General features: G+C 44.4%; 13 protein-coding genes across 13 annotated transcripts; 6 read left to right on the top strand and 7 right to left on the bottom strand. All coding sequences in view use genetic code 12, as the record gives it.

Annotated features, from left to right (window-relative positions):
* Positions 1-85: 85 nt before the first annotated feature.
* Positions 86-541, bottom strand: PGUG_05054 (F1F0 ATP synthase subunit e; the record flags this gene model as incomplete). The annotated part of the gene is made up of 1 exon (XM_001483048.1): positions 86-541. One exon carries the CDS (start codon positions 539-541, stop codon positions 86-88), a length of 456 nt encoding a protein of 151 aa, XP_001483098.2.
* On the top strand, positions 511-1,659 carry PTC7 (type 2C protein phosphatase; the record flags this gene model as incomplete). The annotated part of the gene is made up of 1 exon (XM_001483049.1): positions 511-1,659. The coding sequence occupies one exon, from the start codon at positions 511-513 to the stop codon at positions 1,657-1,659; it is 1,149 nt and encodes a 382-aa protein (XP_001483099.2).
* A 58-nt stretch (positions 1,660-1,717) lies between these two features.
* Positions 1,718-4,660, bottom strand: PGUG_05052 (uncharacterized protein; the record flags this gene model as incomplete). The annotated part of the gene is made up of 1 exon (XM_001483047.1): positions 1,718-4,660. One exon carries the CDS (start codon positions 4,658-4,660, stop codon positions 1,718-1,720), a length of 2,943 nt encoding a protein of 980 aa, XP_001483097.2.
* A 323-nt stretch (positions 4,661-4,983) lies between these two features.
* Positions 4,984-6,708, bottom strand: PGUG_05051 (mitochondrial 54S ribosomal protein mL38; the record flags this gene model as incomplete). Its single annotated transcript, XM_001483046.1, has 1 exon — positions 4,984-6,708. One exon carries the CDS (start codon positions 6,706-6,708, stop codon positions 4,984-4,986), a length of 1,725 nt encoding a protein of 574 aa, XP_001483096.2.
* Positions 6,709-7,851: 1,143 nt separating this feature from the next.
* On the top strand, positions 7,852-9,597 carry PGUG_05050 (uncharacterized protein; the record flags this gene model as incomplete). The annotated part of the gene is made up of 1 exon (XM_001483045.1): positions 7,852-9,597. The coding sequence occupies one exon, from the start codon at positions 7,852-7,854 to the stop codon at positions 9,595-9,597; it is 1,746 nt and encodes a 581-aa protein (XP_001483095.2).
* Positions 9,598-9,863: 266 nt separating this feature from the next.
* On the top strand, positions 9,864-11,480 carry PGUG_05049 (uncharacterized protein; the record flags this gene model as incomplete). The annotated part of the gene is made up of 1 exon (XM_001483044.1): positions 9,864-11,480. The coding sequence occupies one exon, from the start codon at positions 9,864-9,866 to the stop codon at positions 11,478-11,480; it is 1,617 nt and encodes a 538-aa protein (XP_001483094.2).
* Positions 11,481-13,305: 1,825 nt separating this feature from the next.
* PGUG_05048 (MFS transporter) lies at positions 13,306-14,991 on the top strand (the record flags this gene model as incomplete). Its single annotated transcript, XM_001483043.1, has 1 exon — positions 13,306-14,991. One exon carries the CDS (start codon positions 13,306-13,308, stop codon positions 14,989-14,991), a length of 1,686 nt encoding a protein of 561 aa, XP_001483093.2.
* Positions 14,992-15,171: 180 nt separating this feature from the next.
* SPE3 (spermidine synthase) lies at positions 15,172-16,182 on the bottom strand (the record flags this gene model as incomplete). Its single annotated transcript, XM_001483042.1, has 1 exon — positions 15,172-16,182. One exon carries the CDS (start codon positions 16,180-16,182, stop codon positions 15,172-15,174), a length of 1,011 nt encoding a protein of 336 aa, XP_001483092.2.
* Positions 16,183-16,618: 436 nt separating this feature from the next.
* CAP4 (Cap4p) lies at positions 16,619-17,272 on the bottom strand (the record flags this gene model as incomplete). The annotated part of the gene is made up of 1 exon (XM_001483040.1): positions 16,619-17,272. One exon carries the CDS (start codon positions 17,270-17,272, stop codon positions 16,619-16,621), a length of 654 nt encoding a protein of 217 aa, XP_001483090.2.
* PGUG_05045 (uncharacterized protein) lies at positions 16,652-17,317 on the top strand (the record flags this gene model as incomplete). The annotated part of the gene is made up of 1 exon (XM_001483041.1): positions 16,652-17,317. The coding sequence occupies one exon, from the start codon at positions 16,652-16,654 to the stop codon at positions 17,315-17,317; it is 666 nt and encodes a 221-aa protein (XP_001483091.2).
* Positions 17,318-18,997: 1,680 nt separating this feature from the next.
* PGUG_05044 (uncharacterized protein) lies at positions 18,998-19,957 on the top strand (the record flags this gene model as incomplete). The annotated part of the gene is made up of 1 exon (XM_001483039.1): positions 18,998-19,957. One exon carries the CDS (start codon positions 18,998-19,000, stop codon positions 19,955-19,957), a length of 960 nt encoding a protein of 319 aa, XP_001483089.2.
* Positions 19,958-19,994: 37 nt separating this feature from the next.
* On the bottom strand, positions 19,995-21,167 carry PGUG_05043 (uncharacterized protein; the record flags this gene model as incomplete). Its single annotated transcript, XM_001483038.1, has 1 exon — positions 19,995-21,167. The coding sequence occupies one exon, from the start codon at positions 21,165-21,167 to the stop codon at positions 19,995-19,997; it is 1,173 nt and encodes a 390-aa protein (XP_001483088.2).
* Positions 21,168-21,268: 101 nt separating this feature from the next.
* NBN1 (histone acetyltransferase) lies at positions 21,269-22,066 on the bottom strand (the record flags this gene model as incomplete). Its single annotated transcript, XM_001483037.1, has 1 exon — positions 21,269-22,066. One exon carries the CDS (start codon positions 22,064-22,066, stop codon positions 21,269-21,271), a length of 798 nt encoding a protein of 265 aa, XP_001483087.1.
* Positions 22,067-22,153: the final 87 nt, after the last annotated feature.

Here is a 22,153-nt window from a genome sequence, read left to right as displayed (position 1 = left end):
CTCCCGCATGTATATTCTCCAGCTCGTGCGGCCCGCTGCAGTTCCATTTCTTACCTCCGTGGCTGCAAACACTATAAATACGCCTCTAATCCAATTTCTGCACCAAAGATTCCAATGCTTTTCCAATGTCCAAGTTGGGGTCTTCCCAGTTGATGGAGCCGGCCGATGCTTGGGGTTTCTCAGCAACAGCATGAGTCCTGGCATACTCTTCCTTGGCTTGTTTGATCAATTTGAGCTCCTTGTTCCACTGGCTGATTCGCTGTTGTTCCTTGACCTCGGACTCCAAGCTGTATCTGTGCACAGCACCGTACACAAGACCGGCGCCCAATAAGGAGTATCTCAAAACATTGAATGTCGACATGGTTGTAGTGTTCTCGATGAATTTTTCGTCCCATTGGCCGAACGGTGCGAAACGGCATCCTGCACCACAGCCAGTACACCGGCAACACACAAAAAACATCCAATGCACCAGTCTGCCCCATCGGTACTCGCGCCGACCAGTGTGATGCCATGCACTACAAGCGCTTTTGGTTGTGTGCATTCATTACTTTAATAGCCATGTCTGTTTCTCTTTTAGCAAAACGAGGAGCGTGGCCTCGCGGGAGCCACTTAAATTCGGCTTTCCGACTGGGGCGTACTGTACCTAGACGCTCTTTTTCATTCTCGTCATCTTCGTCTGGATCATCGAAGGCTCTGAAAGGTCCAGTTCCACCGCTGGGACCATTATCAGGCCACAGCACTGCCACAGCATGTCACAACTATGATAATGCGGTGAGCCACTATTCTCACTATGATATTGCGGTGGCATTTCAGCCCAAAACGAGAGAAGATACAAACAAATTTGCACGAAAACAACGCAAATCCATCCCAGCAAGCCAGCTGCCAAGCGGAGAAGACAACTTGTTTGTGAGTAGGGAACGTGAGGGCGGATACGTTGCGTTAGGAGTGGCCGATGGTGTTGGCGGTTGGGCCGAAGCTGGATACGATTCGTCTGCTATTTCCAGAGAACTCTGTCTGTTCATTCGTCAGGACTTTGAACTGGCCACAGCTTCTGATTTGGTGAATTTGACGCCAAGGGAACTTCTCAAAGCTGCTTTTGAGCAGGTTACATCATCGCCCAAAGTTGAAATAGGAGGAACCACGGCATGCCTTGGAATTCTATCGCCAGACCGTCAACTTAAGGTTGCTAATTTGGGAGATTCATGGTGTGGAGTGTTCCGCGATCAGAAAATCGTCCACGAAACGACGTTTCAAACACACAATTTCAACACACCTTTTCAGCTTGCGAAAATTCCTCGCCAAATCGTCCGCAAAGCGGAATTGGAAGGACGACGCTATATCATAGACACGCCAGATATGGCTGATGAGTATTCTTGGCAACTACAAAAGGGGGATATAGTGATGTTTGCAACGGACGGAGTTACAGATAATGTGGTACCACAGGATATTGAAACATATTTACAAGACTACGTTGCACCTGATCTGACGCCAGAGCAAATAGGGAAGGCTACAACGAGATTCGTTGAGGAGGTTGTGAAAGTGTCAAAGGATGCTAACTTTCCTAGTGCTTTTGCTCAAGAATTGTCCCGATTAACCGGCCAAAAGTACCTTGGAGGTAAGGAAGATGACATCACAGTTGTTGTAGCACGAGTATCATGAATACGTGAGAGGATATGGGATAGCGAGGAATAAAAAATTAGATGAGTGCCGTAGCATTTTATTCCATATTCAGGACCAAATTCATGATTTTCTCGCGGTGTCGTTTTGCCTCGTCTTCTTTCTTCGATAGGTCAACTCCCCGATTATCAGTAATGTTGATAGCACGAACATCAACATTCTTTCCTCTTCTTGTGATTAAGCCAACCGCTCGTGAGGGCCCACCAGGGGGTACATTAGTTCTTGGTATGGGAACATTGAGCTTGATTGACCGATTGCTATTGGCCTTAGTCTTGTTATACGCATCGACCACAATACGCAGATACTCTTTATCGAGCTCAGCGGCCACCAAATCGTTCTCGAAGTTATCGTCGTCTGACGAAGATTCACTGTGGCTTTCTTCAGAAGAATCGGTGAGCTCGTCTTCACTCAGTTCTTCAACCTCGTTGTCTTCGTCTTCTTCACCGTTAGATTCAAGTTCAGCCTCGAGGTCTTCGTCTTCGTCTTCTTCTTCTTCATCATCATCATCTTCAACTTCATCCTCTTCTTCGTCGTCATCCGTATCCTCATCTTCAGAGAGTATACCAGCCAGAAGTTCCAGGTCTTCATCTTCCTCGAGAATGGTTTCTCTGCTTTCTTTCAAAGTTTCAGAGTTGGATTCAGTGCTCGTATTGTTGCTTTGAGGTTTTCTTTCCTCCTCAATGACAAGCTTCAATTGAGCCATAGACTCAGCAAGAGAGTTGCACCTGTTTATGTTTTGCGCCGTATACAATTGTTCAAGATTTTGTTCCAATTCAAGAGGTAACGGGCGGTCTTTGCAGTGACAATAGTACTCAAGAAGTGCAAAGTATTTCTTCGGAAAGACAAAAGTACTTGCTATGCGCTTCATCAATGCCACACATAGGTGCAAGCGAAAGTAGTTCAGAGAATCGTCAAAGCCCGAGGTTATACTTGGAAGTGGCTGGTTGTTTGGATGTCCAAACGTTATAATGGTGAACAATATTGTTACCACCAACTTGGAGGTGACGAGACCACAATTCCATAGCTCTCCCAAGTACAGAACATCGCATAGTCTGTCTCTTTTGATCTTGTAGTCGTCAATTTCTAATCCTCGGATTATGTTCTCCACCGTTGTATCGACCACTCGAACCAATAGCTGTCTATCATGTTTCACGTACCTTTGTAAAACCACAGCGAGGTTGTGGATCACATCGAAATTGACGTCTTGCGGCCGTGAGAAGATTCTTTCCAACGTAGAATATGCGACTTGATTGGCAGACCAGTTACACTGGGTTATAATAGTCCCCACCGATGTAGCCGTCCGCGGAGCACTGGTTAATTCTGTGTGAAATACGTGCAACAAAAATTGTTCTTCAGGAGGAAGAATTTTGCGTTTTCTTTCAACTTTCACTTCGGGAGGGTCGATCATCATCAACAACGTACGGATCGACAGTTTATCGTGGATGGTCAAGTTTTTGTTTTTCTGCTCACTTTGAAGAAGGTCCAACATTTCCACCATGAATGGTCGATAATCTGTGTCGTGGAGTAAAAATCGGCCACATTGCTCGAAGAAAACCGCGAGAATATCGGTATTGTGAATGTTCTTGATGTTGAGTATAAGCTTGTGGATTTTGTGGAATACAACATGGGTGGGGATCAACTTGAATTTTACCAATTCGACGAAAAAATAGACGCTTCGGAAATTTAGTTTATCGTGGTAGATCTGGCCCCGAAGCTTATCGTCCAAGGCAACGATGATTTCGTTGATGGTGGGACCCAAAGACTGCTCGTTCATCTTGAGGAATTTTGCAACAATCTTGAAATTGGAAAAGTTGGTCGATTCGGTGCAAAGTCGGCGAATTCTCTGGCGAGAAGCTTTATTGTTGAGACCCAGATTGAACTCAGAAACAAGCAGAGAAACGTCTTCGTCACCAGCAACCGACAATTTGGCCAACAAAGCTGTCATTCGGGAAGCAGCGTCTTCTTCCAGCTGGGTTTCAGAAGCAGGTAAATTTTCTAGCGTAGGAATCTTTGTGTAGAAATCACGCTCAGCAGCACTTTCCCAAACCATATCCACATCTTCTGTATTTCTTACGAGCTCCACACTGGACTCCGTCGTCATATCGGCTGCTGGTGTTGCCAAAGTAGGCATTTGTAAGTCTAATATTTCAGCAAGGTATTCGCATGCCCTTTGAAACTTTTCGTAGAGCTGTTCTTGTTCCTCAAGTTTGACATTTTCTTCCTCCAAAATCCGCCCTACTTTCAAAGCTTTTTTCCTATTGGCTTTGGTCAACTTTGCAGTATCTGCAGCGACTGACTGGAGTACTTTGAACGACTCTTGTGCGTACGCAACAAAGAGAGTTTTGAGTTTGGGGGTCAATTGTTCTCCATATCGCCTAAGAAACCCCGTGGCAACAGATAGGGCACCTTCCAGTGTCACGTCATATGCTAAGACCTCCTTAACTGCAATAACCACCGCATCTTCATCCTTTATTTCAGCAAACCGTTTTGCAAGTCGATCTGGCAATGCATCTTTTGTGGTGCCGCCCACAGTACGGAACAAACCAATTAGGTGAAATTCCATCATGAGCCTTAGCAAGTTTCTTTGGCGAATCGACGTAGTCGTAGTGGGATCTATTCCTTGAAAAAAAAGGCCCAAAAGACCCGATGAGAATTCCAGTTTGAACCGGGTATGCAAAGCAGTTGTCACTTCCAGAGCAGCAGCCACGTCTTCCGGCTTCGATATCTTGCAGAGACCTTCAAAAACAGCAGGTATGATTTCCGGCAAGTACTTTTCCAACGACAAGGTTGCAATATCTCGCACTAGCAGTTTATACTGAGCTTCGTTGATTGAAGCTTTCACCTTTTTAATGAATGCTGTGTTCTTCTTGAAGGAGGAGTCATACCCAGTGGTGACTGGTGGGTCCAAATCATCCCATGCTGCGGCATTTTGCTTTGCCAATTCTTCTCTTCGTTGTGGAGATGGTAGTTGCTGAGATGACATTTATCATTAAAGGAAGGTCTTCCTGGTACTAGTGCTCCTATTGATGTGATTGGGGAATTGATTTATGTGAACAAAAGCTAGCCAATTGAGGAAAATGGTATTCAAGTAAATGGTTTAAGTTAATTCAAGAAGTTCGCTTTGTGCTTCAAATGTTACTAGAGGTATGGGTGTTTGGGTGCAATATACCACTTCAAGATGAAGCAAGAGATCAGAAACGGTGCCTTAACATTACAACCAGTATATTTCTGAGCTTCCAATCTCGCCACCGGCTTCTTCACCCTCGTCTCTACATTGTTCTCTCTTATTTTGCTTAACTATGTACATCAAGGCATGGGATGAGGTCTGCGGACCCGAGCAAAGACTCGGCCAGCAGGAAGGCCATATTCGGCACGTATGGCATTGACACTGCGGTCAAATTGCTGTCTCCATATGTGGGCTCCAACAGGTACAAGAGCGTGTTTTTCAACGAAAGCACGAATATCAAATTTGGAGGTTTTTTCAACAGTCACATTGTGCAATGGCTGCGATTGTTTCAACACCCAAAGACACGCTCTTTGAAGCTGAGCGTTTTTTTCGGGTACCAAGGGCTCGTAGCTTTTAAATACATGAGGGTCACTGTCGAGCTTGGGATCAATGGTGCAATTGACGTTGTCCAAGGCAACATTGTGAAGGCCATAATGAAGAGTAGTTGAGAACGAATTGGCCTCCAAATCGGGCGTATCCGGGTTCACGAGAAGCACTGTGTACAATGCTTTATCCTGAATGCTATCGAAGTTTGTCACTGAAATTTGTGGAGGTCTGGAAACAGCAAAGGTTGGGAGAATGGTTCCGGGAGTTATGGCACCCACAAATTCGGCTTCTGTGTTATGAGGAAACTTCACCTTGACATCAGTGGTGGGCTCAAAAGTAGGAAGAGTGTCTGGGATCATTTTGAGCTGTTCTACCCGTTGCATGGTGATCATCAAGTCGTAGTCCTTCCATGCTTCCTTCATGTACTTGCGATACACGGGCTGTGTAGGGTCCATAGTCCCAGGAGCAAACCTGGCGTTGTACAACACTTCGGGGTTCTTGTCTTCAGCCTTTAAACGCAACTGATCGATTCTTTTTTGGAGTTTTATTTTCAGGTCCTCATCTTCAACGGTTGCCTTTTTCGCCTCAAGTTCGTCAATTTTGGAATAATACTTCTCGCTCTGCTCCTCAAGCAACTTGTACGAAGCCTGGAACACCTCGTCAATGTGTAAAGGTGAATGGTAGGCAGTTTTTTGTGCCGGTTCAGTGATGGAAGCCGGTCCCACATCGGGGTCTATACCCGATATCAAACATTTTCTAACAGCGTCGTTTGCTACTTTGAGTGACGCGGGTCGCTTGGTGAAGTCAGACCACACCGATCGCACCGCAGTGGTTGATAAAAACCTCATGTGACGATGCATGTCGTTTTCAACTTCTTGTTCACGAAATAATTTTTCAGGTGTGCGTGGGCCCAAACACCCACTATATTTAACTTTTACCCCAGCGCTACGATAACCAACCGACAGAGAATAAAATGCATTCATTAGACTATATAAGCCAGCCATAAGTCCATAACGCGTGTCATATATGTCATATATACGCAGCAGGGTCGTCCACCGAATATGAGGGCACCAAAGGAAGAATCTCTGGCGACGCAAATTGGTTCGTGTCACGTATATCCATCGAGGGGAAAAGCCCAGGGACAACAGGATTGAACCAAGCTGCACCCTTTTTTGTGTCGTCGTCGTCGTCGGTGATTTCCTCATCCAAATCGGATTCGAGGTATGGGTCGTAGATGCAGGACCCGGAGGTAGATTCCGTGTGAGGTGAGAAGTGAATAGAGTGTGGTTGGGGTGACTGTGGATAGTTTTTGTGGGGTGTTGATGAAGTATTTGGTGGGCGGTGATATCGTGATTGTCGTTTTCTGAGTGAATTCGAATAGGTATTGCTGTCTGGAGACGGTGTTCGTTTTCCGTCCAGCAGGTCTTTTCGGCACGTTTCGAGGTCGGGCACGAGTTCAATTCGCACGATACTCTCATTATCACCCAGCAGAAGGTCAGGTTCTTGGCTAAAAGAGATCACATCTGAGGTATAATCTCCGGATTCCATCTCGTTGAGAAACTGATGGTACAGTTCTACTGATTTGGAGACATGGTCCATCTTTGGAGGAGGGGTAGTTTCCAGAACTACGGTATTATTTGAAGAAGTTTGGAGAACTTGAGTCACAATATAGACATAGGGCGCATAGCTGTCTGCAGGACCACGGCGTTCATGCCGTGCGAAACCGCACCACAGGCCGAAAGCGGCGTAGGTGCCGCACAATAGTTGGAAACGGAAAGCGACGGAGAGACGGAATAGACCGAGAGGAAGAGACGGAAACGGAAACGGAAACTGAAAGAGGAATGAATGGGTTCGCTTTATGAACTCTCTGTTTTAGTTCGTTTTGCAAATCGTGGGGTGCGCCGCGCATGGAGAGCGGCACCAAGTGGGGTAGATAACGGGTGCAACACTGCGATTGGATTAAGATGTGTTGTGGAAAACGCAATTTACGTAAGCGTGACTAATGGATCTGGCCTTTCAGATCACAAAGATCGAGAAAATGGAAGACGAAAAATAAGCTGAAGACTGAAAATTGAAAAATAGGATGAATCGTGAAAATTGAAAATAAGATGAAAACTCAAGAAAAGTTGAATGTTAATTAGCAAAGTGACGACTCAGTTTGCCATATTACATTGTAACTTCATCAGTGATTATTTCTTGTGATCTTTGATAGGCTCTCACCGAGATCTGGCATGCAGGAGACATCTTCAGTAATGGCTGCAAATCAATTGGCAATCAACATCAAGTCAAATGAGGCTCATATTAGGCCATTGCATGCCTGTTCACGTCAGAACCAATTGCAATCAATTTCAACTTTTAGGTTTGTACCGCCCTGCTTCTTGCCAAGAAAGCCACAGAGAGTGCAACTGGGTTCCACAATTTGACAGGTCACGTGCTGACCATCGTTATCTGAACTGCGATTAACAGGCCCAAAGGATGCCAAAAATCTACCACAACCACCACTACCACGGCCACTACCAAAGTCGCTCACTTTACTAAAGCCCTGAAAGAGCCAATTGAACAACTAAACCCTTTTTCCCCAGTTCTTTTAGCCTTAATTGCCGATTGACTCTTGGCAACTAATGGTTGCGAAAAACTGCCACAGTGTTGCAATCTACCACATCGAACCGCCTCAAGACGGGCCAATCTGTTCCAACTCGTATATTGAGCCCACTATAAAACCACACGACCACTGCCCAGAACTGTACTTACTAATGAGCCAAGATCCAGTACCACCACAGAAACTCGAGGTTTCCACCTCAGTCAAGTCTTTGGACTCTGAGGAAACTTTTTATGACAACCCTTTTCTTGACCCCAAGGTTGCAGAGTACTATCGAGGGTTGTACGAGGCTTCGAAATATGAGTGCCGGGCCGCTTTTGATCCGGAATTTGACTGGACTCCGGAAGAAGAGAAAAAATTGGTACGCAAGCTCGATTATAGAGTGGCTCTTACTGCCTGTATTATGTTTGTGAGTTTGCAAGTTGACCGAGGAAACTTGTCGCAGGCTGTTTCCGACAACTTTTTGACCGACTTGGGGCTTACAACCAACAACTATAACGTGGGAAATACCATTTTTTTGGTGTGCTTTCTCTTGGCGGAAATTCCTTCGCAGCTCATATCGAAAAGATTGGGTCCAGATATTTTCGTGCCAGCCCAGATTGTGTCTTGGAGTATTGTTGCCATGACACAAGGTGCTCTCAGTGGAAAATGGTCTTTCTATATTACTCGTGGTTTAATTGGTGGATTGGAAGGAGGATTTATTGCCGATTTGGTTCTTTGGCTTACTTACTTCTACAAGTCCAAAGAACTTCCAATTAGGTTGTCGTGGTTCTGGACAACCCTCTCGCTTGTTCAGATCGTTACTGCGCTTTTGGCATTTGCAATTCTTCGCATGCGTGGTGTCCATGGAATGGCAGGGTGGAGATGGCTTTTTATCCTTGAAGGTCTCTTTACGCTTTTGATTGGAATTGCTTCGTTCTACTTGATGGTTCCGCTGGCTGTGCAGACCAGAAACAAGCTCCATCCCAAAGGCTGGTTTACCGAGAGGGAAGAGAAAATCGTGGTTAATCGAGTTCTTCGGGACGACCCATCCAAGGGAGACATGCACAATAGACAGGCGCTTTCTTTGAGGGGGATCTACAAATCGTTGAGCGACTATGATCTCTGGCCAATTTATGCCATTGGTATAATTGCCTATGTTCCCACCGGTACAGTCAACACATACTTGACGTTGTCGTTGAGACACTTGGGATTTTCCACTTTAAACACAAATTTGTTGACGATACCCGCAGCGGTAATTCATATTATCATGCTCTTGATCCCTACGTGGGTCTCAGAAAGAATTAACCAAAAGGCTCTATTGGCATTGATAGTACCATTGTGGACCATACCCTTGATCGGGGTGTTAGCGTTCTGGAAAGATTCCATGAAAAACCCTTGGGGAACTTGGACGGTAGCTACCCTTTTGATTGGTGGGCCGTATATTCATGCTATTTGTGTGGCATGGGTATCCAGAAATTCCAATAGTATTCGAACCCGATCGGTGGGTTCTGCCGTTTACAACATGATGGTACAGGTTGGAGGCATCATCAGTGCCAACATCTACCGCAAAGATGATGCTCCCATCTATCGCCGTGGAAATAGGACTCTATTTGGCATTGCGATAGCGTTGGTTCCGGTGTTACTTTTTGCTAAAGCGTACTATGTTTTCCGCAACAAACAGAGACAGGCCAAATGGAACTCTTTTACTGCTGAAGAGAAGGAAGAGTACCTCAAAAATACAAAAGATGAGGGAAATAAGAGACTTGATTTTAGATTCTCTCACTAGATGTATGAGAATAGAGAAATTTGCAGCCATTAATTGAGACGGAAAAAAGTGAGGGTGGAAGCTGTAGAGGAGATTGTAGGTATCTGTGGGTATGAAAGGACCACATAATGTGTTTCAGGAAAATTCGAGCTACATCTTTCTTATTCACATTCGCATTCATCTCCATTATTCGCATTCTTTATTCGCATTATTCGCAACGTGCGATAGAGCCACAGTTCCACAATTGGCCGGATCAAATCAGGGGTTGATCTTCTTGATCTACTGACATGGCCACTTTTTATGGCTCCACCTCTGACAAAAAAGACAGAATTTCTACATCCATCACATCTTTTGAATCTGAATATGAAGATTCTAATCCATTTGCTGATCTCAAAGTAGCAGACTACTATCGCGAGTTATACGAAAGCACCAAGTATGAATGCCGGCATGTATTTGATCCGCTATATGAATGGAGTAGAAGCGAGGAGCAGGAAGTTATCAAAATATTGGACTTTCGGGTAGCATTGATGGCTTGTATAATGTTTGCTGGACTCCAGATAGATCGTGGGAACCTTGGCCAGGCCATCTCGGACAATTTTTTGGACGATTTGGGTCTTAGTATTGAAAACTACAATTCAGGCAATACTATTTTCTTGGTTTGTTTCATCTTGGCAGAGCTTCCTTCCCAGCTTTTATCGAAAAAGTTTGGTCCCGATATTTTCGTTCCAACACAAATGGTCGCATGGAGTATAGTGGCTATTTGCCAGAGCGCAATAACAGGAAAATGGACATTTTACTTTACAAGAGGTTTAATTGGAGCATTGGAGGGATGCTTTGTTGCGGAATTGGTACTTTGGCTTTCGTATTTTTACAAAAGTACAGAGTTACCCATTCGCCTATCTTGGTTCTGGTCCACCCTTTCACTAGTTCAAATTGCAACCCACCTAATGGCATATTTTGTACTTCGTTTGCGAGGCTGTTTTGGAATAGAGGGCTGGAGATGGCTCTTTGCAGTCGAGGGACTGATAACTCTTGCAATTGGAACCGTCTCATACAATCTCATGGTACCGCTGGCGGTGCACACCAGAACGGCATTCAGCCCGCACGGCTGGTTTACAGAAAAAGAAGAAAAAATCGTCGTTAATAGGGTGCTTCGAGATGATCCTTCCAAGGGCGATATGAACAATAGAGAATCCCTAACTTTGGGTTCCATTGTGAAATCTTTGCTTGACTTTGATCTTTGGCCAATTTACACCATTGGTCTCATAGCGTTTATTCCCACCGGTGCGGTAGACAAGTACCTAGCTGTAACGTTGAGAAACATGGGTTTTTCCACCTTCAGTACAAACTTGCTAGCCATTCCTCATCAAATACTCCATACTGTGTTACTTTTGTGGGTTACAAAACTATCTGAAAGAATTGGTCAAAAGGCTCTATTGGCATTTGTGGTTCCATTATGGACAATACCCTTAATTGGCATCTTGGCTTTTTGGAAAAATTCCATGACCAATGCCTGGGGAACCTGGCTAGTGACTACACTTCTTCTTGGTGGACCTTATATTCATGCCATATGTGTGGCATGGGTATCCAGAAATGCCAATAGTATTCGCAGCCGTACTGTCGGATCTGCTGTTTACAATATGATGGTGCAAATAGGAGGAATTCTCAGTACCAACATCTACCGCCAAGAGGATGCTCCTTTTTTTAGACAGGGAAACAAAAAATTGTTCATTATTGCAATTGCAATTATTCCGGTGCTTCTTTTCACAAAGGCATACTATATCGTGCGCAACAGACAAAAAAGCCAAAAGTGGTCTTCAATGTCGTTGGAGGAGAGAGATCACTACATGCGTACTACAAAAGACTCGGGAAACAAGCGACTTGACTTTCATTTCGCCCACTAATTGAGAGAGAAATTAGAATTATTTTTTTAGAAACCAATTGAAGACTTTTAATGAAATACAAATGAATTAGATGTAGAATTAACAACGTCCATGTACTTTATATCACCTGCTACCTCCGGATTGTACTACTCACCCACACCATATTGGATGGTTGCACGGTGCGGCGCACGGTGCGGCGCGCGCTGGAATAGGATATTCAAGACTATCGACGCTGTGGCTTCTCTCACCGTTCGACCAATATTCAGGTATCTTGTATTGTTCTTTCAGATTAGGAATCTCCTCGACCTAGTTTTCAATTTGTGGGCTACAACTTAAAACTTTATATAATATCCCCATTTGGGTATAATTCTTGAGCCATCTGCCAGTTGCGAAATACCGCTGCCACAGCAATATGATATCAAGATGAAAGAAGTACCCAGAGAAATCAAAGGAAACACTAAATGACACAAAGTAAACGTGTAAAAAGCCCATTACTCATTTGAGTACTAAAACTTTCCAAAAAGGATTCTGAAAGATGGCTGCAAAGTAAGTCCCTTTTGCAATAAGGTCCACTACACAGAGAACAATAACCACAGTCTGTGGTACTTTTAAGGAACCATTCCAAGCGCTTGGACATTCAACCAGATTCTCGAGGTGGAAAGGCCAAAAAATGGTAAATCTTATAGGAGAAAAATTATGAGTTTTGGGCAACATTAAATCGAAGGATTAAGCGGAAACAAGAATAAGAATGTCAAAGGCGCGTTCCAGCTTTTCTTTGTTCAATTCAACTAAGAGATCAATTGGGCGATTCGATAACATTTTGGCTTGGCGACTAGCAATTGCAATGAATGAAATATCATACTTCTGGTCTGCTTTCTTGAAATGATCTTCGGTTTCAGTGCATTTTCAAGCCATCTGTGGCTGCAAATGTCACAACCATATCGACAACTGGGTCCTATTTATTCTACCAAAAAAGTGAAAGATCACTCCATCTCTTCCTGCGCCAGAACAGATAATGTTTCATAGCTACACAAAGACCCGATTGTTAGCAACCCATAATAAGCTTAGATATAACCACCAATATCTACCAATGAGATTACTAATTATTGGCGGAGATACCAGCTTCTCGTTGCTCCTGTGGTGTGGCTGTGTGACATACACAAAAAGAAGAGAGATTGAGAGCAAGAGAAAACTTGAGAAAATCTCAGCATTACACCATACCCAATGGGATTATATCTGCTGATCACCTGGTTTCCTTATCACCATTATCTAAAAAGTCTTTCACTTCTTCACTATGTTGCAAATTTAAATTTCAAGTCAAGTTAATGCAACTCACCTCCTATTTCTTGATCTCATGACATTAACTTATCTCCTGATATATCTTCATTGGCAATTACGTGATCTGTGTCCCACGAGGAATCTATCCGAGGAATGTAAGCCTTGCAGGAGACGGCTGAAGAACCTGTAAGGACTTACCGCATTGGGCAAAGCCGAAGCGCCCTTGCGAAAATGCTTGGCCTGATGAGTAATAACGAAAACACCATTTTCCAGGCTTCAGCTTTTGCTTTCTTATTCTTAAAGATGTAGGTAGTTTTTAAGAATCAGGAGTGTAGGTGACTCTCTTCTAGGCTTCGAAACCAATAATTTGGCTGATTTTTGCTCCCATAGCTTGTGCCAAATTTAGTGTTTGACAGCAAAGGGTCGCAGCGATTTTCCCCATTGGGCAAGCCCGAAGAATATTCTTTTTTTCCATTTGTAATCTCGAAAATTACATTACAAAGGTATCATGGTATAAAAAGGAATTGCTCTAGCAGCTATCCCATCTACAAACTCCCTAATTCACATAATGAACAGCCAATTCATCAGAGATAGTTTTTGGGGCCGCATAGTATACCACTTGTCTGGGCACAAATATTTCAATCATAGAGAAGAACAACCAGATTATGAAATACCAACTAAATATTTGAGCGGAAGTGAGAAGAATGAGTTTACAGTGACACAAGAATCACAAGAACTGTCTGAACTGTCGATTTCATCGAGTTCCAGTTCGTCCACAATTGCTGCAATTGATGAAGTAAAAGCTGATGATTCGCTCATTGTGGTGGATTGGGATGGTCCTGATGATCCCGAAAACCCTTACAACTGGCCGCTTCTACAAAAAGTGATTTTTGCGGGAGAAATTGCATTTTTGACATTATCGGTGTACATGGGTTCGGCAATATATACTCCAGGTATTGATTATCTTATGGAGGATCTTGGAATAACGAAAGTCAAAGCTACGCTTCCATTGACTATGTTTGTTATTGGGTACGGTTTGGGTCCTATGGTGTTGTCTCCCATGTCAGAAAATGCCATTTTTGGAAGAACCTCCATCTACATCATCACATTATTCTTTTTCTTCATTCTTCAAATCCCACAAAGTTTTGGAGTTGGAACCCACTCAATTGCATCTTTGAGTGTTCTCCGGTTTTTGAGCGGAATTTTCGCTTCACCTGCCTTGGCTACTGGCGTAGCTAGTTTTGGAGATGTGGTGACTCTACCATATATGCCCGTGGGCATTGCCTCGTGGAGTATTTCTGCCGTATGTGGTCCCTCAATGGGTCCTTTGATTGGAGCAGTATTGGTCAATGGAAGCCACGGCGACTGGGTATGGCCATTTAGATTCATGATGATTATTTCTGGAGCCTGTTTTTTGGTTCTTGGATTTCTTCTTCCTGAGTCATATGGAAAGACACTTTTACGTCGGAAAGCTCAAAGATTGCGGGCGTTAACAGGTAACGAGAATATCATGAGCGAGGGAGAAATTGAAAACAAGAACATGACTGTTCGTGAGCTTGCAATTGATACTCTTTGGAGACCATTTGAAATTGCGCTCACCGAGCCAGTGGTGCTTCTGATCGACCTCTACATTTCCTTGGTGTACTCAATTATGTACTTGTGGTTCGAAGCATTCCCAATTGTGTTTGTGGAGACCTATGGGTTCACCTTGGTGGAGTTGGGAGTGTCCTATGTCAGTGTAATGATTGGAGTTTTGGTGGGAGCCGTATTCTACATCTCGGTAATTTACCAAGTATTCACCAAAAAGTTTTTCAATGGAAAAGGCGACACCATCACTCCAGAAGTGTTCCTTCCAGTTGCTATTGTTGGTAGTTTGTTGATGCCCATTGGAATCTTCATCTTTGGCTGGAGTGCTAATTCTCAACACCACTGGATGGGACCTATTATGGGAGCAGCCGTATTCTGTACTGGAGCATTTTTAGTGTTCCAGACATTGTTCAACTACATGGCTATGTCTTTCCCAAGATACATGGCTTCTGTGTTTGCTGGTAACGATCTTTTCAGATCAGTAATTGCTGGCTGTTTTCCACTTTTTGGTTCGGCATTGTTCAATAACCTTGCAATCAAAAAGTTTCCTGTTGCCTGGGGCTCTTCAGTGCTTGGTTTCATATCACTTGGAATGGTTGCAATTCCTGTGACATTTGCATTACTCGGGCCCAAGATTAGAGCCAGATCAAAGTATTCTGGAAATTAATAGGATGATAGAGAGAAATAGAGAAATAATAGGGAAATAATTGAGAAATAATAGAGAGATCAACTTGAATCTCAACTGAATCTCAACTGAATTTCAACGAATTCTCAGCTGCTTATTCACTTCCTACAATTTCTTGAACTGTCTATATTCGTATCGTCGTAACTAATCAAATTAGCAACGTCAGTCCTGGTTCAATACATTGTCAGCCCAAGTTGGTAGCACGAAAGCAGCTTCGTGGATCTTTTTGTTATAATACTTCAAGTTTTTCTTGACGAAGTCATCGGACCATTCGAACCTTGCTGGCTTGGTCACGACGGCATTTTTGTCCTTAGAACACACCATGAAGCCAATTGAGCCCGAGGGGTAGGTTGGGATCATGGTGTAGCCGTATTCAGCCACTGGAAAGATGTCCTTACAGTCTTTCTTCAACTTGGAAATGATGTCCATGTGGAGCCAGATGTTCTCAGCTTGGGTGGTGATAACACCTTTTTCGGTTAAAGCACCGTTCAACAACTCAAAGTAGGGTTTCTGGAACAAAGACTCGGCTGGTCCTTCTGGGTCCGACGAATCGGTAATGATGACATCAAACTGGTTTTTGTATTCTTCCAAAAACTTGAATCCGTCACCAATATGGACCTTGGTTCTTGGGTCCTGGTACGACTTGGACATTTCCGGCAAGTACTTTTTCGAAACCTCAATAACTGTCTCGTCAATGTCACAAAGCCAAGCTTCTTCAATTGAAGAGTGCTTCAAGATCTCCCGCAACACACCTCCATCTCCACCACCGATAACCAACGCCTTCTTTGGGTTTGGGTGGGAGTTGAGCGCCAAGTGAGTAATCATCTCCTGGTACGAAAACTCGTCTCTTTCGGTCACCTGGATACAATTGTCCAAAACCAACACATTGCCGTAGTTGGTGGACTTGAAAACCAAAACATCCTGGTACTTTGATTTTTCAACGTGCAACACCTTTTCCACTTTCAACGACATGGCCTGGCCGGGCCACATGGTGTCGGAGACTTCGGCGAACCAGCCGTCTTTGATTGAGGGGTGGGATAATTCAGACATGGTATGGGATTGTTGCTGAAAATTTTTGAAATGGTGCTGGTGCAGGAACGACAATTCTTGGCGAAAAGAAGACGGAGAATGAAATAAGAAGAGAGAAATAAAAAGAGAAGCGTAACAAAACATAGTTAGGATCGTTAGTTGCTTGATGAAATGGTTGCAAATTGATGCGTCAACGTGCAGCAACGAGGCTGTCAAACATGCATAACTGCTGCACCAATGGCTGCGAAAATTGATGAAATTCTAGCCAATAGAAATTGATCTGAAGCGCAAGCTACGAATTGTTCAAAGCTTTGTCAGTCTTCTGAGTCTGGTGGATGATATTTTATTGTGTCTTCTGAAAGAGAATTGTGTCTAAACTCCCTTCTAAGCCTTAGACACCTAGTCCTCTAATGTCACTCGTCTGTGCTTTATTCTCCTTATACTAAATGTTACACTCTACACTCCACTTATATCTTCATAATTATTACTACACCTTCGCTCAATCTCTTTGATCTCTTAATCTCCTCGATCTCTCAATTCCTTTATTCTCTTTCTTTTCTCCTTTTTTTTTTCTCATTTTTTACTTGTCACCGCTGAACACCCGGCCACCGCTATGGTTATACACAGCCGCCGGAGGCGTGGGCACCGATACAGACGCCAGATCGTGGCCAGACGACGCGGCCCCTGGGCCCAATGGATGCTGACCTCCACTAGCAGGCGACAATTCAATCACTTTACTTTGAAGTGCCAAAGTGTAATCTCTCAATTGAAGGTTGTCTGCTCTCAATTCCTCGATAGTCTGTTTCAATTGGTTGACCTCAGCAGCCTGGGCCTCCAAATCCTTGATATACTTCTCCTTCCTCTGACGGAACGCCTTCTGTGCAGACCGGTTCTGCGCAGCCCGTTTCGTGTTAGATACAGGACGGTTGCCGCGGTTCACAGCGGCCTTCTCAACGTCCTGGTCGTGCGCGGCCCGAACAGCCTGCTGGATGGCATCTCTCTGCTGTTGTTTGTCGACATTTTGTCCGCCCCGAACATGATGATGATCTGGGTGTTGGGGACCGTCACGTGGACCGGTGCCCTGATGCTGGGCATTAGCAACAGCTGCTGCAGTAACTGCATCTACAGTAGTAAAATCGGCATCTTGGTGTCGAGCAAACGTAGGATCTATTTGCTCTTCTCCTGGTTCTGCTGTGGTTTCCTCTTTGGGCCAGCCTTCAAAGTTGGCGTTCATGGTGGTGATGGTTGCAAAAGTTGCTGTGCCTTATGTAAACGATGACAAAATAAACACCACCAGTGGGATGCTGTTTACGCGATTTATCAGAGCTGACAAAGGGGTGAGAGTTGAGTTTTTTTTGAATTTTTGGTGCGCACACGCCACAGCCATACACCACATCTACAAGGTCTGTGATTGGTGGAAACGGCGGTGATGGCACAAGGTGGTGGAATCACCACGAATCTTTCTCAGTAAACAGTTCAGCTCAATTAGCCTTTAGCAACTTTTGTTAGTTGCAACTCATCGCCTCTCGGCCCGTGAATCCTTCGGATACCGCTGGTGCACCGATGTGTCCGTCGGTGCGCGCACGCCCCTCGTACGATCCAATAACGGACTCGATGAATTATCACTGCGTCGATTGATTGTGAAATGATTGCTTCTTCTATCCGTGCTGCATTGAGAGCTAGAGCTGGTGCTCAGGCGGGTGCCATTTCCAGAATGGTTTCTGTGGCCAGACCTTTGCCCACTTTGGCTTCTCGGATGTCGGTTAGACAATATTCTGGGCAACACCATGAAGAAACTTTTGAAGAGTTCACTGCTAGGTAAGTATAGATGTGTTTAGATGAAAGAGGGGGGGGTCGATATAGGCGGAAATTGTGAAAAAAGGTTGGAATTTGGTGAACAACTCGAAGAACAAGTTGAGAACAACGCAATGAAAAAAGTGAAGAAGAAAAAAAATGAAGAATAAGAGATGATAATTTTGAAGAAACATGACGAATAATGAAGAGTAATGAAGCGAAAAGTCATATTCTAGTCTCCGTGTGTTCCGAGTGGTGAATTTTTCAGCATTAAAATATTGTTTCGAACTGCAAGCATGTGGAAAGAAAGCAGAAAACAGAAAACAGAAAACAGAAAGAATTTTACCACAAAGTGCATATTCCTGACCTTTACTTCACCTTAACTTTCCCAGCCCATTATCTCACTCCATTAATTGTCTCCAATACTAACTCAGGTACGAACAAGAGTTCGAAGACGCATACGATCTTTTCGAGGTCCAGAGAATCTTGAACAACTGTTTCTCCTACGACTTGGTGCCTGCCCCAGCAGTCATTGAAAAAGCATTGCAGGCTTGTAGAAGAGTAAACGATTACCCTACTGCCGTCAGAACCTTTGAGGCATTGAAGCACAAGGTTGAAAACAAAGAGCAATATGCCGCTTACTTGGAAGAGTTGAAGGACATCAGACAAGAGTTGGGCATTGACTTGAAAGAGGATTTGTACGCCAACGAGGCATAAACTATAAACGGTAGAGGTTAATACATAATGCCGCGAATTCGCACCCATTTGTAAATTCTGGAAATTCGATTGCGAATTCGTCTTCCTTTTAAACTTTAGGCCACATCTTGAACCTTTGACCTAGCCACTTTATAGACATTGTGGTAGCGCAGAAAGTGGTCCAGTTTATTTATAGCATTGTTTGAACGTTCAGGCTGAAATCTGGATTAAACAGTTACGATTCACGGCTTGCTCAAAAATATCAACTGATTTTTTGTACACGTTTAAACACCATTTTGAGCAAATTATTGCAGAAACCCCCATTTCAGAACATTACCCGTGGTCTTTGGAACACCCGGAACAACCCAGAGTCGTCTAATACCTTTCAATTGCTGATATAAAGCACTAGTTGTTCGCTCACTTCTTGTTCAAAACTTTCACTTTTCATTCATAACTCCCAACTTTTCTCATGGGCGGTTATATTCCTCCAGCAGGGTCTTCGGGCTCGCTGTCTTCCACGCCGACTGGCTCCTCCAGCTCGTCATCTACAATAACCATTCCTGATCCTGCCTCACTCATTCCTCGCAATCCTAGTGTTGGGCTCAAACATTGGGGCCCATTGGTGCCAGCTTCAGACAACAAAATGGCACTCTCGATGCTAACCACGCTCCAGGTGGCTATAGGGATACTTGGATTCCATAAGGCGAGGGTTCTTCGACGCTCAAACTTGGTAGCGATGGGAATTCCAAACACTTTTAGTCGTCGGACCGCAAAATGGTCATGTGTTCTTGGTGGAAGTTACATGATTTTTACTGCTGGACTCGAGATTACAAGACTCTTGCTTCCTTACGATCCATGGGCAGAAGAAGCCAGGTTATACCGACGTCTAGCCGTCAAAAATGGCGACAAACCCAGCTGGTGGTTTGGAGCATATCGCTACTTTTCTCCAATGCCTTATACCGAGTGGACGAAAAAAACCGAACTGTGGCTAATGAACGCCAATAACTACATCAATACTGTCGACGCAGCAGCAAAAAATGGCGAAAAGTCGTCTTTGGGCCATTCTGCCGTTCTTCGTAAACTCGCCGAAAAGGGCCGCTACAGTGAAATTCATGCGAAAATAAGAACCACAAATCGTGAAAAATACAGAAATCTCCTCGAGAACGACTTGAAAGATGTGTCTGAAATCAACAAGGGCTCCAGAATTGATCTCATTTTGGAGGGAAAAGGACCAGTCCATTATAATGAAGACTACACCAAACCACATCTTCAACTCGGAAACCACCAAATGGAAACCGACGACGATTTCGAAATGGTTTGGATGAACTTTGAACCATGGGAGGAATTAAAACAAGAAACCGACTACGATATTCGGTTGGTGCCCAGGTGGAAATGGAAAAACGAAGAGACAAATGAAGAGGTACCATAGCATAAGTAGTCATAGAATAAAAATGTAATTGTATGTGCTATTCCTTCCCGCTATTTACATGCCCCGTCACTTCGTCAGCCCACTTCAAACTCTGTCGAGAATCACCTTCCACTTGACCTCCGCGCAAATGCTGTTTCCACATTATCGTGGCAGGGTCTTGATCGGGTTCTACCCACTCGAAACCATCTCCACCGCTCATCCAGTACGCCTGCATCTTGAGATCCTCAAGGTTGTCTCTGGGTTCAAGAAGCCTGATTTTTTTTCCATCTCGAGTGTATCCTGGTTGCAAGGTGTGAGTCTCCACCTGTTCGGCTGTACGGCACAATTCCTCTACGAGTTCTGGAGACGCAGCACCGCCAGAAGGACCACCACCATTTATGGCAATGTCAGCTTCCATAATTCTAGCGCACATCATCATTTCGTCTGCATGCTTGTACCAATGGGTGTAGAAAGTTCCCTTTTGCCAGGTCAAGTAGTCACCTCCCGCCGACGCCATTTGACGTCCGAACCGAACGATGGTGACGAAAAACGAAGAGTTGAGAAGATATGTAATTATCATGGCGTTTATGGAACTGAGATGCCGCCAGCTGTCGGCAAGTATGCCTTCGTCTATGAGAGCCTGCACGCCCAACTTGGAGAAAAGAGTGATTCCGATAGCGGTTGAAGCCACCTTGATGATCCCAGATCGTAATTCCGCGCTTCTCTTCTTGATATAATTAGGATGGCCCGTGGTGAGGTCGGTGACAACTAATGCATCTTTCAAGTCGCCCTCAAAAAGACAGTACCGAAAGGGTATCAAAGCCGTAGACTTAGTGATTTCGCTCCCGGGATTGCGGACGTAGAACTGACGAATCAAGGCTATGTTTGCCGAGGTGGGAAGCCGTAAAAGGAAAAGTTCACGGAGCAAAGTTTCGTCAAAGACAACTTTGTCGCTTTCCAAAATCTTCTGGATTAACGCCAAGGGTTCTTGCATCTGTGACGAGCTCTTGCATGCTCGAACCGCGTCAATTACAATGTCTTTAGACACTTTTTCCAGCGAATTTATGATGTTTTTTTCGATTTGTGCTCGAAGCTCATTGGGGTTACGAGCAAAACTAACACATCTAACCGATGCAAAAACTGTGGGCACAGCTAGCCGAGTGGGGGGTATGAATGCTCGCAACGCCAAAGGTCGCAACAATATGGAACGCAGAGCTCGTATGGAGAGCATTATGGATTCAGATGAGTGGTGAGAATTCGAGAAGTGTTCGTGGTGTTTGGGTGTGAAACGAAACCACAACCTTAGTTACTAGAGCCATAAAGTTTAAAGCTTCAGAGTTTCCGCTTCTTTCTTCGCTTCTCCATGCGCGGCGAGCAGTCGGGGCAGTACCATATCTCGTCGTCTTTTGGCGGAGATGTGATGCCCACACAACTCCAGTGGAACCACTCGTATTTGCAGTCGTCATTATCACATCCAATCATTTCGCCAAAAGAAACCCGCTGGCAGAAACAGTAGAGGTTATTGTCCGCGTCCTCGTTGTGTCTGCCGTCCACAGACGACCGGCGAGAATCGTCCATTTCGTCATATTCTTCAGACCGTCCACGGCGCATCCGCATATTTTTGATATTCATCTTTCTACGCTGAGCTTTACGGAGTCCTTCTCTGCCATCTCTAGCATCGTACGCGGGAGTCACCGAAAGGGTTCCACGAGGCGTGGAAACCCCCGAGTCGCTTACAAGAGCATTGAGCTCGGACTCGTCTTCCGGGTCCACCTGTGGAAGAAGATCATCTCTTTCCAATTTTGTCACGTCTGTCTCAAAGTTGAACAAGTGGCGGGAAACCAAGAACAATGCTGTGTTCGCAAGCAAGATTTTCTCCTTTTGTATCTTTTTGATTGTTTCCATTTCTTCTTCAATTTTCTGGTATAGTTGTTGTTCTTTCGGGTGTTTCACAAGAGTACCATTTGCTTTTATAAACTTGTGTATTTGACTGTCTTTGGACTGGTACCGCCTTCGGGCGTCCATAAGTTGCGTATCTTTAGTTTTTATCTCTTCCATAAGGTGCCTCACTTCCAACGGGAGGTTGGAAAGGTCCTGTGTATACTTGTCCAAGACGGTTGTAGTGTCCATATTTGTGATCAGCGAGTACGATAGTGTTGTTGTGGTGATTTTGGTGGACTAAAATGGAGTATAAGGTGGTTATTTCGTGACTGGTCC

Source organism: Meyerozyma guilliermondii, genomic scaffold (assembly GCF_000149425.1).
Source record: "Meyerozyma guilliermondii ATCC 6260 scaffold_6 genomic scaffold, whole genome shotgun sequence".
Lineage (NCBI taxonomy): Eukaryota > Fungi > Ascomycota > Pichiomycetes > Serinales > Debaryomycetaceae > Meyerozyma > Meyerozyma guilliermondii.
The sequence above is the reverse complement of the archived record's forward strand: the minus strand, read 5'-3'. Positions and strand labels throughout refer to the sequence as shown.